Raw genomic sequence first — 14,452 nt, forward strand, 5'->3', positions numbered from 1 at the left:
CCTGACAGAAGGTGGGGTTTCCACAAGGTTTTGCTGTCTGTATATGGAGAGGTACCATGGAGGAAAGTGGAGGGATTCAAGATGAGCTACATCTACACAATAAGACGACTGACCATGACTTCAGCCGAACGTTCTGATAAAGTTTATCTGACTTGTGTTATGAATACGCAGTTTTATGATGACAGTGTGATTCACTATGTAACTAGTGAAACTGTACATAAGAAAATTGCTGGGCTAAACCGTTGTATTTTTACATAGCTAAAGAATGTAAAATGGCACAGCATGGCAAATCTTTTTAAAAATGCCAACCACTAATAGAAAATCTTCTTTGAAAACAGAGTGAAATGCATTACTAGAGAGACCCTTTTGGCTGTGAAATTGATGAGGCAGATGTAAAAAGTTCCTTTTTCTCCTAACTCTACAGGGATTTCTGATTTTTTTTTTTTTTTTAATCCAACTTTCCAGGCTGGATCTTGGGATCAGGATTTGGTACTGCATGTACTTTAAACCTAATAGTGATGAAAGTTTCATGATGTAGAAAACATACAAAGCATACATTTGGCAAGTTGAGAGATGAAAATGCTTTTCACTTAATGTGACAGATGCATTATTATTAAAGCTCTTTTATTTTGCACATGATCAGAATGTGTTAATGTATAGTAAGCTAAGTGTATTTCCAAATTCAAATACAGAAAATTACAAATACAAATACTTCATTGAGAGTCCTAAAATTCAAGTGGGAAACAGCACCTTTGTGAGAACAAAGAATTTGCATCATGAGAAAGGAAAGATAATCTGTACCAATACATAATTGTGCTTATGACTTCAAAACTATTTGTTGTTCAGCCATTTGACAAATGTTAATTAATTGATTCGTATGAGGCACAACAACTGAACTAGGATTGCATTTGTTCTGGTACTTTGGCAATTGTGCAAATGCTGGGCTTCCTACTGCTCTCATTGTGACTTATTACTGGTTTCCTGATAGGCCTGGCTTAGAACATAGCTGCAGAAATCTGAATTGCTAAAATTTTTGGCTTAACTTTACGGGGTCTTCTAGAAACAGTATTGAATATCATGTTAGATGCCTTTTCAAGTGAAGTAGAAGCTATTTCAAGTAGTGTAAAACTGCATGCTTCAAGGGCACCAGCAACCAACTGCTCAGTGTTGCTGGTACTCCTCTGTTCTAACTTCACATGAGCATAACGTGAGTAACCTGAGCTGCTCATCTTAAGTTCACTTTGCAGTGAATGGAGAGAAACAGGAACTTCTAGGAAGTAATTCACTTACTTGCTTTAATTATCTACTTGGGATGAAAATAACAGTATTCTTAACATTATTTATTTCTCTGTAAGTTCTCCGTCAATTATAACTCAGCACTGAGCATTAAGGGAGTGTTGTGTGAGGATGTACGCTGTCTGTGTTCAGTGATATGAATCCCACCCGTATCAATCAACAAGGTAGCTAAATGCATTTATGTAGTATATAAAAAATATAATAAGTATATAAAATACCCATTTCATATTACTTATTTGTAACATTATAAGTTATTAGATATAAATTCTTATTTAAGTATTAAAATACTTACAGTTTATATACTTATGTTCTAGAAATTATAAGCATTTATAATCAAACAGTTACCACCTAAAGACAGATTTAGGTTTGATGGTGTCCACCTCCTTAAGCTGTGTATCTGTTCCACAGTGCTGATGATGTGCTAGTAAGAGGTGGTTCTTTAGAAACTACTGAATAGAAAAAACTTAACAGATGGTATGTTACAATCTGCCATTATGTGTAGTGATACAAGGTCGCACTTCAGAGGTCTCCTGGTTATACCTAGTCACAACTGCATTTTCACAAGTGGCTGTTGCTTAGTAGCCATTAACATATGAGCACATTTCAATAACCTGGAATCTTTTGCAATTAAAACATAGAAAGAGTTACTTGCAGACATTGAGATCCAGGAGAAAAATCACCCTATTATTGTCCAATTGTTATGATGCTATCTTCACTTATCCTCAAATACAGTATTTTATGTGAGATTTGTTTCACCAAGCTGCAGACATTTACGATGTAGACATACATATTTGAGCTAATCACTTTAAATGTCCTTTGGAGAGCAACAGCCTATAAAAGAACCCTCATTTAGACATCTTCTCAAGATCCTGAAGTGCCTGTTTTTCTCTCATGCCCAAGAAAGGAGTGTATTCTACTTGTTTTGATTGATATCTACACTTTAGAATCTAATCAAATAAATCTCCTCTTTGCATTTTTTCAGCAGTTTATTTTCCATTGGGTGTTACAATCAACTGACAGCAATACCTGTTTGTTGGCACATTGCCTTTTTCTGGCACTAATGTTCCTGTTTTTTCTACCTTATTACTCTTAGAGTGAGTGACCCCTGTCCCACTAGTTCAGTTGTATGACAAGACAAGGAATAAGAGGAAAATAGATACCAAAAAACTTATCACGGCAATGTGCTGTGACACTTTGAAGAAAAATCAGAAAGACAGGATGGCTGAAATACAAATATAACGCTTCTTATGTTGGTAAAAGAATATAACACTCGGGGATCAGAAGAAGAACAAATAGTACTTTAATGATGTATACCTCTGAAATAGTTGGAGTGTTTTTAAAGTAGGTTTTGTGTTTAAATCCTGTGTTCTGTACTTAAAAGAAATAGACCTCTTACTGACAAAAAAGCTGATAGTTCCATCTTTTTACATATTTATACCACTGGTATAGTTAATTACTTAAAAATGCTGTCCAAGGAGCAATTGTGACAGTGCGGTAAAAAGAACTGGAAATACTGACTTGTAGCAGCATCTTCTTATGAAAGGTAATAGCTGTGGAAAAAAAATTCATTATTGTCAGTTCCCATAATTGGACTGGAAGACTTCATGTCTTTCAAGATGTTGATGTGGTAAATGATCTAGACAAACCAACTGAAAATCAATATGAAACAGTAACCCTGATTTTGCAGTTCGTGATCATTTCTATGAAATAGGACTTAATTTTACTTCATTTTGTTTTTCTGTTTTTGTTGTTGTGTTGTTGTTTTTTTCCTTTATGGAAATGATGGAACAGACAGGGAAATTTAAAAAGGATTTAAAAACAGAGTGTAACTTTTAGCTCTGTCCAGAAATGAATGAAAATAGGGTAGCTACATTTTAATTTTTGTTTTGTAGGTATAAAACCAGTGTGCTCAGGTTGATTATGCAGAAATGATTTTGGAGGGGAAAAGGCAATGGTGTTGCAGGATTCACAGCAGAAGGCAGGTAGATTTTGAGATCAGGATACAGGAGAGAGAAAGAGTCAGTCAAGGGTGTTGCAAACATCAGCAGTGACTTGTTGAAGAGAAGGAAAGCAGTGCGAGAGATATGGTGATTTGAAAATGATGCTTCCCTTCTAGAGAAACAAATTTTCTTTGGTCTATTTAGAGGGGAAAAAAAAAAAAAAGAAAAAAGCCCTCAACCAAACAAAACGCCCAAACCCCAAAACCCCAAAAAACCCTCAAAACTAACAGAGGACGTAAGATTACGCGCTTAAAACCAGCAGACAATGGAGTAGAAGAATACCAAACTTTTTTTTTTGTGTAGAGTTACTTGCAGTAATTCTGTTCACCAAAGCAAAATAGACTATTAAAAAAACCTAGGTTTGACTAAGGAATAAACATTTTGGGGTTTTACATTCTTTTTGAACAAAACTTTTATTACTCAAGCCTTTTTTTCCATCACGTGTAATTAAGGCAAGGGAATGAAAGACTAGATTCATAAAGATGAATGAATTACTAGTACCTGTTATAATCACAAACCCCATCACTGAGTACATTGGTGAGGTAAGTCAGTCATCCAGGGTATGAGATCCATGCTCATCATTCTCCAGTTCCTGAAGCGGATCAGACACACCTTTCTCTCCTTGCAGCTCTGACTGCCAGGCTGTTGGATGTGATCAGTCATTTCAAACTGTATCATTATGAAGAAAGGAATTCCACACTATTTCATCTGGGAGAAGATTCCAGGGTGGAATCCTTGCCATCTTTGGTCCATTGTATCTTAAATCCTTTCCTGTGAAGCAGATTTGCATCAGTAGCAGGTCTTTGGACCAGTATAGACTTCGTAGTAGTAGTCAGAACACCTGCTTAAGAGTTGGGAAATGAGAATTTTATTTCAATGGGCAAAGAGGGAAATTGAAAGTGAGCCCCCCACTAGCTACTGGGCTTTTTGTAAAGAGATTATGCATGGTAAAGTCAGTGGTGGATGTATTTTTTTAAGTGGTCAGAGTCTTCAGTCACACCTTTTTTTTTTTTTTTTGAGAAAATGTTTAGCCCAGAAATGAAATTGGTATTAAATGATTAAAAAACATTATTTGAGGTGTGTGGAATCTTGGGAGAGTGTAATGGCCTATAATGGCGTACAGGGACATGAAGGGTATATTTTCAGTACTACAAACTGTAGCAGTATAGATTCCTAGTTCTTCAAGACCGAAGCTCATAAACCCATGTAGTAGAGGTAAAGTCAACCCATGTCTGCTGCTTTGCACGTTGAAACAGTGTAAATAGAAGAGCATTAGATTTAGATCAGAGCAAAGGTTGTTAGTTGTGTTTCCAATTGCTGTTGATGAACCACGCTAGTTATGGAAAACCTGACTGCCAGAGCAGGTACAAAATAATCCTTACCCTAGTGTATTGTCTTAGCTTCCAGAAGTCAATGTTTTACTTGAAAGCTACCTCTGCACCATTATGTTTAGTATAGGTGAATCTATTTTCCTTTTTATTTTGAAAACATGGTTATTACCGGCTTCCACAAGAACCCCTGACAAGGAGTTCCAAGTTTAGTGATGTTAAAAGGGTAATTCCTTTGGGGTTTTAAACCTATTGATTTAATTGGTACTTCTGAAAAATATTTTAAGAGGTAAAGCATGTTGGTAGTAAATTACTGAGCAAAACCTGGAGGCTAGCTCTTGGGAAGCAAAAAGTCAACACTGGAAGACATTTTGCAATAAAATAATTTATAGAGTTGCAATAGATATCTGCAGTTTTTAGACAGAAATTAAAACTAGACTGAATAAACACCATGCTATGTTTTCCAAAGAGCAGTCCTTCAGTGGCGCGGATAGGATGATTTTACACAAAAGCATTGCCAGTTAAGATACAGGGAGGCAGCATAGGATATGGGAGAGGGAGAAAAGATTTGAAAAAGTGCTTCTATTTGCAGACAGGAGGAACTGAGAGTTTGCTAACAAGTGGTTTGCTTCTGTGCAGGGTGGCGGCAGTCCAGCACAGATGCACTTACCCAAATAACTAATTGCTTGCGTCTGATGCCGCTGGTGCAGATAAAGCCTTATGTTTTCCATATATTGCACATCTGCAAAACCTCTGCAACTTTAGTTTACTCGAGTGATTTTAGGTGACTTTCAGCATGTCAGTGAGCTAAGTTGACCATGCAGTTTTTAAAGACGCTGTACGTGCTACTTCCAGTAGTATTTGGATTAAAATGTCTCAGTGCTGGAGTATGGTCTGTGCAGCTTTACTGATAGCAAAACCTGTGACCATGTTTGTGTGTGTGGGCCATTGGCATTTTGTCATCTTTCTCTTATAAACCTGACAGTATAGCAATAGTTAGTACAGTACTTAAAACTGTATTTGCCAGTCTGCATTGGGACTTCCACCTTTGGTAACACAAATGGACTTTGAGGGAGGTTAAGAAAAATGCTATCCTACAAGAATCTGGAATATATGAGTAAGAGATGAGACAAATACAGAAGATAAGTCTGTATTTTCTCCATATTCTCAACCATATCCAGGTCACAAGCTGATACATTGATAGGTTGAGAGCGAGCTACAACGCACACTTTCAAAAAGAGGTGAAAAGTAAACTTAGAGGAAATATAACATTGGGTGAAGAATTCTGAGCAATTGGCAGTTTCTAGGAAGTTACCAGATTCATGTCTTTGTAATAAACACAAATACCAATCTTTACTCTCTGACCGGTGATCTAGTGATTACACTATCCTGTTTTTTCTGGGTTTTTTTTCCTGATTGTAATGACAGTAGTCATATAAAACTTATTGAATGACAAGCTACCAATTGAACAGGAATTTTATCTTGACAGGGCTCTTTGGATACTTCATTAGTACATGCATTTAATATCAATACTCACATATTGAAGCCAATCAATTAAAATATAGATGATCATAAAGACTGAGATACAGCAAATATGTTTTCAAAGAAATGTTTTAGTATCCCGTGAAAACATTCCAGATGGCTTCATCTAACTAAATATTGTCCCATAATTTTGAAATTAACCAAATATCTGGCATGTTTTCTGTTTCTTATGCAATCTGTGCTTCAGATGGTTACTGCCACTTAAATATTAATGTCAAGCAGGTAGCAGGTTCTCAGAACCCAGCTCTGCACAACAGTAGAAACGGTTTCAGATGAGAACATTTACTCATATTTATCTATAGATATGAGATCCATCAAGTGACTGAGATAATAAAAAAATCCCTGACAGATGAGGCTATGAAAAATGCTATATAATTGAACCTTATGTGTTTTGCAATTAAGTTGCAGCTGAATCAGAACAAAGGAAGTACACTTTGGGATGAGAGGTGTTGGGGAGAGATCGGATAGAGATGAGTGGAGAACTCTCATGAAGGTGTGATTTAAGTAAGATTAAGGATATGACTGTGGCTTTTTTGTAGCTTGAAAACAAGGAAGTGGTTGACAATATGGATCAAGAAGTGCTTGAGAATTTATTGCCATAATCTCATGGGAGGCTTCGGTTGGCAGGATTTTGGCTTTTTGTTGCTTCTGGTTTTTTTATGCTATCATCATGGAGTCTTTATTGAAGAAATAAATTAGGTGAAGATGTAATAAAGATTGGATTGTTGGTTACTATTAGATTTTTAAATACAATTTATTAAATGAAAGGGAATGAAATAATATTCACCCTTTGAAGATCAAAGCAAATTCTTACTGTGGCTAAATTCCAATAAAATACTTCATTTCTTCCATGGTATGCACTGGACAAAGAGATTATTTAATCCTGTCTGATCTTAAACTCTAGAACATGGGAACATTGAAGAATAGTTTTGATAATTGTGATTCACTTAAAATTTGGTTTGCAAATGTGAAAAATCTTGTTCAGTCTTGGATGTATATAAGCAGTTTGTGAGTTGTTATGTAATGATGAAGTAATTAATGCATTTTCAATTGAAGTGGAAGCTGGATCTACTGATAACCCCTAAGTTATGAAGAGGTTCTTACATCTGTAGATAAACTTAAATGTGTAAATGTAAATGTAAAATTTTAAAGTTTGATTTGTAATGCTTAAACTTAGGTGCATAATGTTGAAACACTTCAAGTGCTTAAAGCTGGCTCATACAAAATGTGGGGACAGGCCCCTTTGTAGTAGGGCCTGCTGCAGGAGGACAAAAGGTGATGGTTTTAAACTAAAAAGAGAGTAGATTTAGGTTAGATGTTAAGAAGAAATTGTTTACTGTGTGGATGGTGAGACATGTGCAGATGGAACACATCACCCAGGGAAGTTCTGGCTGCCCCATCCCTGGCAGTGCTCAAGGCCAGGCTGGATGGGGCTTTGGGCAACCTGGTCTAGCGGCAGGTGTCCCTGCCCGTGGCAGGGGGTTTGGAACTAGATAATCTTTTAGGTCGCTTCCAACCCAAACCATTCTGTGATTCTTTGAAATAATACAGGCTATTTAAATGTGTAGCAGTATAAATCAAGCTATTAACTTCTGTTTTTCCAGATTATTTCCTGTTTTAGCAGGAACAGAGTTGCCATTAATGATTCTACCCAAACTCCTTAGCCTCCTTAGGTGATTAGAGCATGCACTTGGGTGTTCAGTATGCAAAGCACACACTGATATCAAGAGCAAATTCTGAATACTGACATTATTCCAGAACGTATAAGCAGTGTTCTCTTGAGTGCTTGAAGAGCACTATTTCATGATACGGCATTGGCTTTGGTAAGTATTTTTCTGTCATTATAGGGGGAAAAGTGCAACTTGAATGCCTGTGAGCAGTTTGTGAGCATTTACTCCATAACGTACATTTCTTGGTCTTGCATTGGACATGGGCTATATGGACTCAGACCATGGTGTATAGACTCAAAGGATTTCCTAGAAAAGAGGTTCAGAAGAGATATGTTTCAGGGGACAAAGAAAACCCCCAAAACCAAGACACCCACAAATAAAACTTAATCTGTGCTTGAGTGTACCTTTGTAAATTAACTGTACATTAAAGCATCAGAATGCCACAGTGTAGAGACAATCTGATGCTTTATAGATTCATAGATTTTAGTTAAGCTAACAGAGTTTTAAAACTGTTGCTTATCAAAAGACTTAATGCTTTTGTAGCTAATAAAGGCAAAGCAAGATGAGGAAAAAATGCAAATAATCCCAAGGAAGATGTGTTCAAAATAAGTGTTTTCCTTCCTGGTCAGCTGCAAAAAGGAAGACAGATTTTCATTCATTCAGTTACTTTTGGTAATGTTTCCTTTAAGAAGGAATCCAGCTTTAGAATTAATGGGAGAAAGTAAATGAGAATTTCTTCTGATTGACTGCATTACTAAATACTTGTAAAATGCCAGGCAATGTGTGAGGCAACTGTTGTTATTCACCTTTTATTTACCGTTTATTTGTTTTCTAAAAAAACAAAAACAAAACCCAACAAAAACAAACAAACAAAAACTTATAAAAATGAATTTCAGGCAGGCAGGTTTCTTTCACTAAGCCCAAATAAGATGTTCTTAAAAGTATGGCTAAGAAGTAAATCAATTATCTAAAGAAATGTTAGCACAGAAACAAATCCATTGTTTCACATGGTTTAGCACTAGCTCTTTTCTTTTGTTAGTATAGGATGTTCTTCTGTATTTTCATCTGAGGATTCATTTTCAGTTTGGCTTTCTTCTGTGGAGAAAAGTTATCGGCAAACAGTTGCTCGTTTTACCATGTGCAGAGAAAGGACAGAATAGGATTATAAAGAAAGCTGAATAACAGCATCCGAGTTGAATAATCAACTGAGATCTGTTAGCTACTGGTGGCATCAGATGGCTGAGTCAGAGTGATACTGATCTAGAAATTGCTGAAAATTTAAAAGGTTTGCTATTGATGATATTTAGAGATCCACATCTACAATATGCCATGAAGGAAGTATCTGTGATATTAGCACTTCTGTAGTTTGTCCATACTTTTTTGATCCATTTTGTTGCTCTCAAACACTTTTTTTCTGGTGTTTTTTCATGCTTTCATGCTAGGTACTGGTAAGAAATTGAAAATACAGAAGTGAGTACAGGATGATGTGCACAAACAGGCACATCTTAAAAGTAAAACCTTATACTATAAACCTGGGCTTAATTTGAAAGGATTACCTTTGCTTAGCAGAAAATTAGCTTTGCCTTTTTCTTACTTATGTACTTAGCTTTGTTTACTTTTCAAAATTAAAATAATTTGTGGAAATTATAATATTATACTAAAGCAAAAAAATATACTTTTTTCATTCTCTTCAAGTGAAATTTGGAAGTATCATTGAAGTTTGTGGTCAAAAGAATGTCAGGTTATCAGCTGAATTTAATTTTTTGCTCTACAGGAAGCCAATTTCATTTAAAAAGATTCCATGTTAATACAGTAATGACAGGCTTTTCCTGAGTTGTTCAGAATTAAACAATAAACTAAGAGCTAACTAAATCAAACAGTTACAGCCACTTTTGATTTGTCCTTTTTTGGCTGTGTTGGCTGCATCTGTTCAGCTGGTATTTCAGCAGGTCTAGTGCAAAACTGCTTCTCCATCAGAGGTAATTTACTCTGCTTAAAGGGCTCTTTTTTGCACTGCCCCAACTTTTTCATTCAGTTTTCTGTCAGAAACTCCACATCAATCCAAGCAAAATTTACTTAAGTTTTTTCAAATTAGGAACAATAACTTAAAAGAAAAATAAGTTTGAAAGAAATTAATGGGTTTGTCCTCATGCCTGATTTACTTAAGTAATAGTACAATGATTTAAGCAGTTCATGTCTGCTAATTATTTTTTAATTTTGTAGATGGGGTTTTTCACTCTTAAACAGGCCAAATAAATTATTTAAATAGTAACACATCATTATTTGAAAGTTAGCATAAAATGAAGGAGTCCTTTAATGGTTCAAGTATATCTTTTTTTTAATCCTCTGTTATTTCTGGAACATTTATACATATAAATAATTTTGTCATGTTAGTTAACATAGTATTAATTGTTTTTTCTCTTGCCTACAGGACAGCACAACTATTTATGTGCTGGAAGAAATGACTGTATAGTCGATAAAATCCGTAGGAAGAACTGTCCGGCATGTCGCTTAAGGAAGTGCTGCCAAGCCGGTATGGTCCTGGGAGGTGAGCTGCTTTTCAAATCTGATTCAGAAAAACAGGCAGTCAAGAACAGTACCTTCAGTCTGTTAAGTTTAAACATTACTTCGATACTGTAAAGGAAGGAACCCCATTAAAGTATTATCTTTGGAAGAATTACCTGATGTTTTAAAATTCCTTATAATTTTTTTTTAATGAGTCCGGAAATCCTGAAACAAAAATACCTTTCTGCAGGAATCTGTCTCTTCTACTGTGTACCTTTCTACTAATTTTCTAGCAAGGACAGGAATTGTGTGTTTGGTATGTATTAATACCTTTGGATCAGAAAATTTGATTTAGGTAAAAAACAAGCAAATTGAGATTGATACTAAAATCAGGAATCAGTACTACCCCCTTCCCTTTTCTGTTGTGCTCTCCATAATTGCTTTGAGTATATGTCAACAAAATCAGTCCTTCTGTTCCACCAAAGAGGGCCAGGCGGTGGTTGCACCAGCACTACAGACTTTGCATGCTAGATGCTGGGAAATCCCCTTTGCATTAGTTCTTGCCATAACAGATTTACTTTTTTATGTAATATTAATCAAAATTGAGCACTATGTCTTTGAAAACTACAGGGAGAAAATGGAGTAGGATCGAGTTGTCACGTGACAAGTTTTGGTGTGCTAACATGCAGGAATGCATATTTTTCCTGTATTTTTTTCATCTTTTTGTATTAAAACTTTAGCTATATAGAGTTTTTGATCAACACAAAGCTTGAAAATACATGGCTAAGACTATAAGAAAGTGGCTACAAAAAGATGGTAGAAAGAATGTGTTCTCAAAGGGAATTAAAAAAAATATGCACAAACCCCTGGTGGTTCTCATTTATTTTAGTGCATCAAACATTCCTCTCTCTCTGCACTTTATGTTAGATTTTTATCCCTGAAGGAAGAACTGGCATTATATACTGTGTGTAATGTCATTATCTTTCTAGTCTGTGTTCATTCATAACCAGCCAGGACTGTGGTATATCTAGTTTTTTCTCAGCTGCATCAGGTTGAGTGTAGTATTTCAGGCATTCTTGGTGATGTCAACAGTTCTGGGGGGATTAGGAAGCTAATTATTCTACTCAGGTTGAAATGAAATGCTTAATACTAAAAGGAGAAGAAAAGACAAATGTAGGCCAAAAAATGAGAAAAACTGGAATGAGATTATATTATTTGTAAATGATGATTTAAAATTCAAAACAACAAATAATCTCAAGATAGACTGTTTAACCATAGTGCTCTTTCTGCTCTTACTGCCATCTTTCTTATTTTTATTCTTCCACCATTTCTTATGTATGTATATTTCTTCTTTATTCTATCACATGAGCAATATTTCCCACCCATGACTTGCCATGCTGATCAAAGCAGTATGTATTGTGTATGGGGTACTGCTGGGCTTACATGATTTTTCACAAGGACATAAGTTTCCATAAGCAAATTTCCAATTCATGGAACAAATTACATACTTAGATACATCCTTGAGTATTTTAAACAAATCAGAATCATCAATACTTCAAGTCTTGTCTTGTGTTTACAGCCTATTATACTGCAAGGTTTTTTGTGCATTTCTGATGTCAGCCGTTCAGAACTTACTTAGATACATTTTTGCTCTTTTACTCCTGCTACTTGGTTTTTTAATGCTAGCCTTCAATTACTAGATGCAGACCTCCAATAGTGTTTAATCAAGGTGAGAAAGATTAAGATTTTACAGGATGTTACCTGTAAGATTCTTAAGATTCTAACTGCACTAATTAAGTTAAACTTACTGCTGGGAGAAGTATGCTTATCTTCCACTGGATGTTACTGAGTGGCAACCATCTAGATACAAAATAATATTACATTACATTGACAGCAGTTCTACTTTCTGATGCTAATTTCAAAGCAATTAAATGAACCTGAATTGTTCTAAAACAAATTCTAGTCACTTGTAAGTAAGTTATAGAATAGTAACAAATAGCTTTAGTAGTCCATTTCACTATATGGACTGTTTCTTCTTTCTTAATTTATAGAAGCGAAGTGTCAATGAAAACAAGTTTCCTAATTCCTTAATTGTCATTCTTTGAGGAAACGATAATTGTGTCTGAGTTTTACAATCTCGTAACTGGCCACATTAATTTATCCCTTTTCTAGTCTGATAGGATAGCAGGTAGCTGGGCCAGGTAATTTTCCAGGTAATATTTTCTGAGGTAGCATCAAAGGGTTTATTAAGATCAAGATGTATTACTTTACTGCTTTGTTCCTTTATTTTGTATACACCTTCCTAAGGTGTACACAGCTTGTTCTCCTGCACAAAATGCAAGAGCATAGTGACCTAAAATTCAGAGCCATAATGTTCTGTCAGGAATAATAAATGATTGATATTATTCACCTCATTACAGGGTATGGGGAAGGATAGTGAGATGTTAGACTTTTACTAGAAACCCAGCCGTTTTAATATGAAATGACTACCATCAGTAATGTCTGATTTGCCTGGTTCTGTATGCCTAGTTAAAAGAATATTAAAATACAGAATTAAGTATTAAGGGAAAAAATTGTAATATATTTGATGAGGAGATTAAGTACCTTTTATTTTTTAAATTTCTTTGTTTTCTAGGTATGTGTAGTACACAAACAGTATGCATACTACTTGTAGTAATCAAGGGTAAGGGAACTAACTGTGAGTACTAAGAAACTGCTTGAGTCATTGGCTATCTAAAACAAATGTTACAAAGGTGTGCCGTCCAAATAAGCACAGACAGGTTTTAGTATTAAGATGAATGGTTGCCAGAGTGGATTAGTATTCTTTACACATTATAGGACTAAGTGGAGACAATTGTTTGTCTTACAGCAGGGACTTACCTGGATATTTTTGTGGGCAGCAATTGAATAACTAAGCTATTGCCAAATCTCTGTGTTTTCCTTATGTCCTTAAGAGTTTGCATTAATTTTACATGGTCTTCTTGTGGTAGATGTGAAAGTTTACTGTGAGTTATTAGTCGTCACCTCTCCAGTAGATGGGTAACAAGTGGAGTTGCTTTATTGGTGGCTGTTAAGCAACATAATTAGAAATAAACACATAAGCAATTCTGCAAACCAGTGTGACATTAATTCTGATACATTTAATCACTTGGAAACATGGGTACTTATTAACTACTAACATTTCCATGTGATAAGTGCTCTGTTTAGTTTCTTTCTTTACTTGTCCTCTGAACTGTAAAAGTATCTGAAGCCATTATTTCAGAAAAATACCTGAAATCATTATTTATGAGCTATCAAATGCATTGTTCCTTCTGTTTTCCTTCATGCCTGAACAACAGTTAGTGAGAAATTCCCAGCATGTTTAGGACTATGTATAGCTTTGTTATGATAGAAATTGGCCCTTGGTCTCTTGTCATAATATATTGTCTATTCTTCGGGGGCTCTGTGTGTGTGTGTGTGTGTGTGTTTGTTCAGCAGTAACAGAAGGTGTAAGTTTGTGTTTGGTTCTTTACTAAGTCACTACTTAGAAATATTTATATTCTTACCACAAGTGATAAAATGAGCATAAGGTTGTTGGGGCATTTGATGGTAATTAAACTCCCAAAGAAGTTAGTGGGAATATGATCCCTGATTTCACTGGATGGTAAGTGTTACTGAAGAGCCCATCGCTCATATTTATACTATCAGTAAAGTGTGTTTCTTGAAATTTTGTTCAGTATATTCCTTTTGGATTTTAAATACTGTTTTATTTAAAACTAAGTCTTACACTGTCGTGTGCAACTTTTTTGTATGTGAAATGCATGAATATGCTTATATGTGGTGGGATAACAAAAAATTATTTTTTTAAAAAAGCTGATTTCGGCTTTTTAGATTGTGTTCATCTTCTATGATACAGGAGCACCTGAAAAAAATTGAATAGATAAGTTCCTAAGTAAACCCATTTTTATTGAACCTTTCTGGTTTACTGTGTAGTTTGGAAGACCGGGACTTTCCAAGAAGGAAAATAATAATGAGTCTGACTGTGCTACCATATCTCTATTCCTTCCAGAAATAGTTGAAAATGGATTCAGAGCATGTGCAGGAGTTTAGGTGTGCTTCCCTACTCCTGTGT

At 35.3% G+C, this 14,452-nt stretch overlaps 1 protein-coding gene across 1 annotated transcript in view; it reads left to right on the forward strand.

The window, feature by feature from the left end:
* PGR (progesterone receptor) overlaps positions 1 to 14,452 on the forward strand; it is a 38,038-nt gene that overhangs the window by 7,306 nt on the left and 16,280 nt on the right. The window contains exon 4 of the mRNA XM_055802388.1: positions 10,268 to 10,384. Within this exon, the coding sequence (XP_055658363.1) occupies positions 10,268 to 10,384 (117 nt within the window). The remainder of the gene's footprint in view (positions 1 to 10,267; positions 10,385 to 14,452) is intronic.

This window comes from Falco peregrinus, chromosome 4 (genome assembly GCF_023634155.1).
Source record: "Falco peregrinus isolate bFalPer1 chromosome 4, bFalPer1.pri, whole genome shotgun sequence".
Classification (NCBI taxonomy): Eukaryota; Metazoa; Chordata; class Aves; order Falconiformes; family Falconidae; genus Falco; species Falco peregrinus.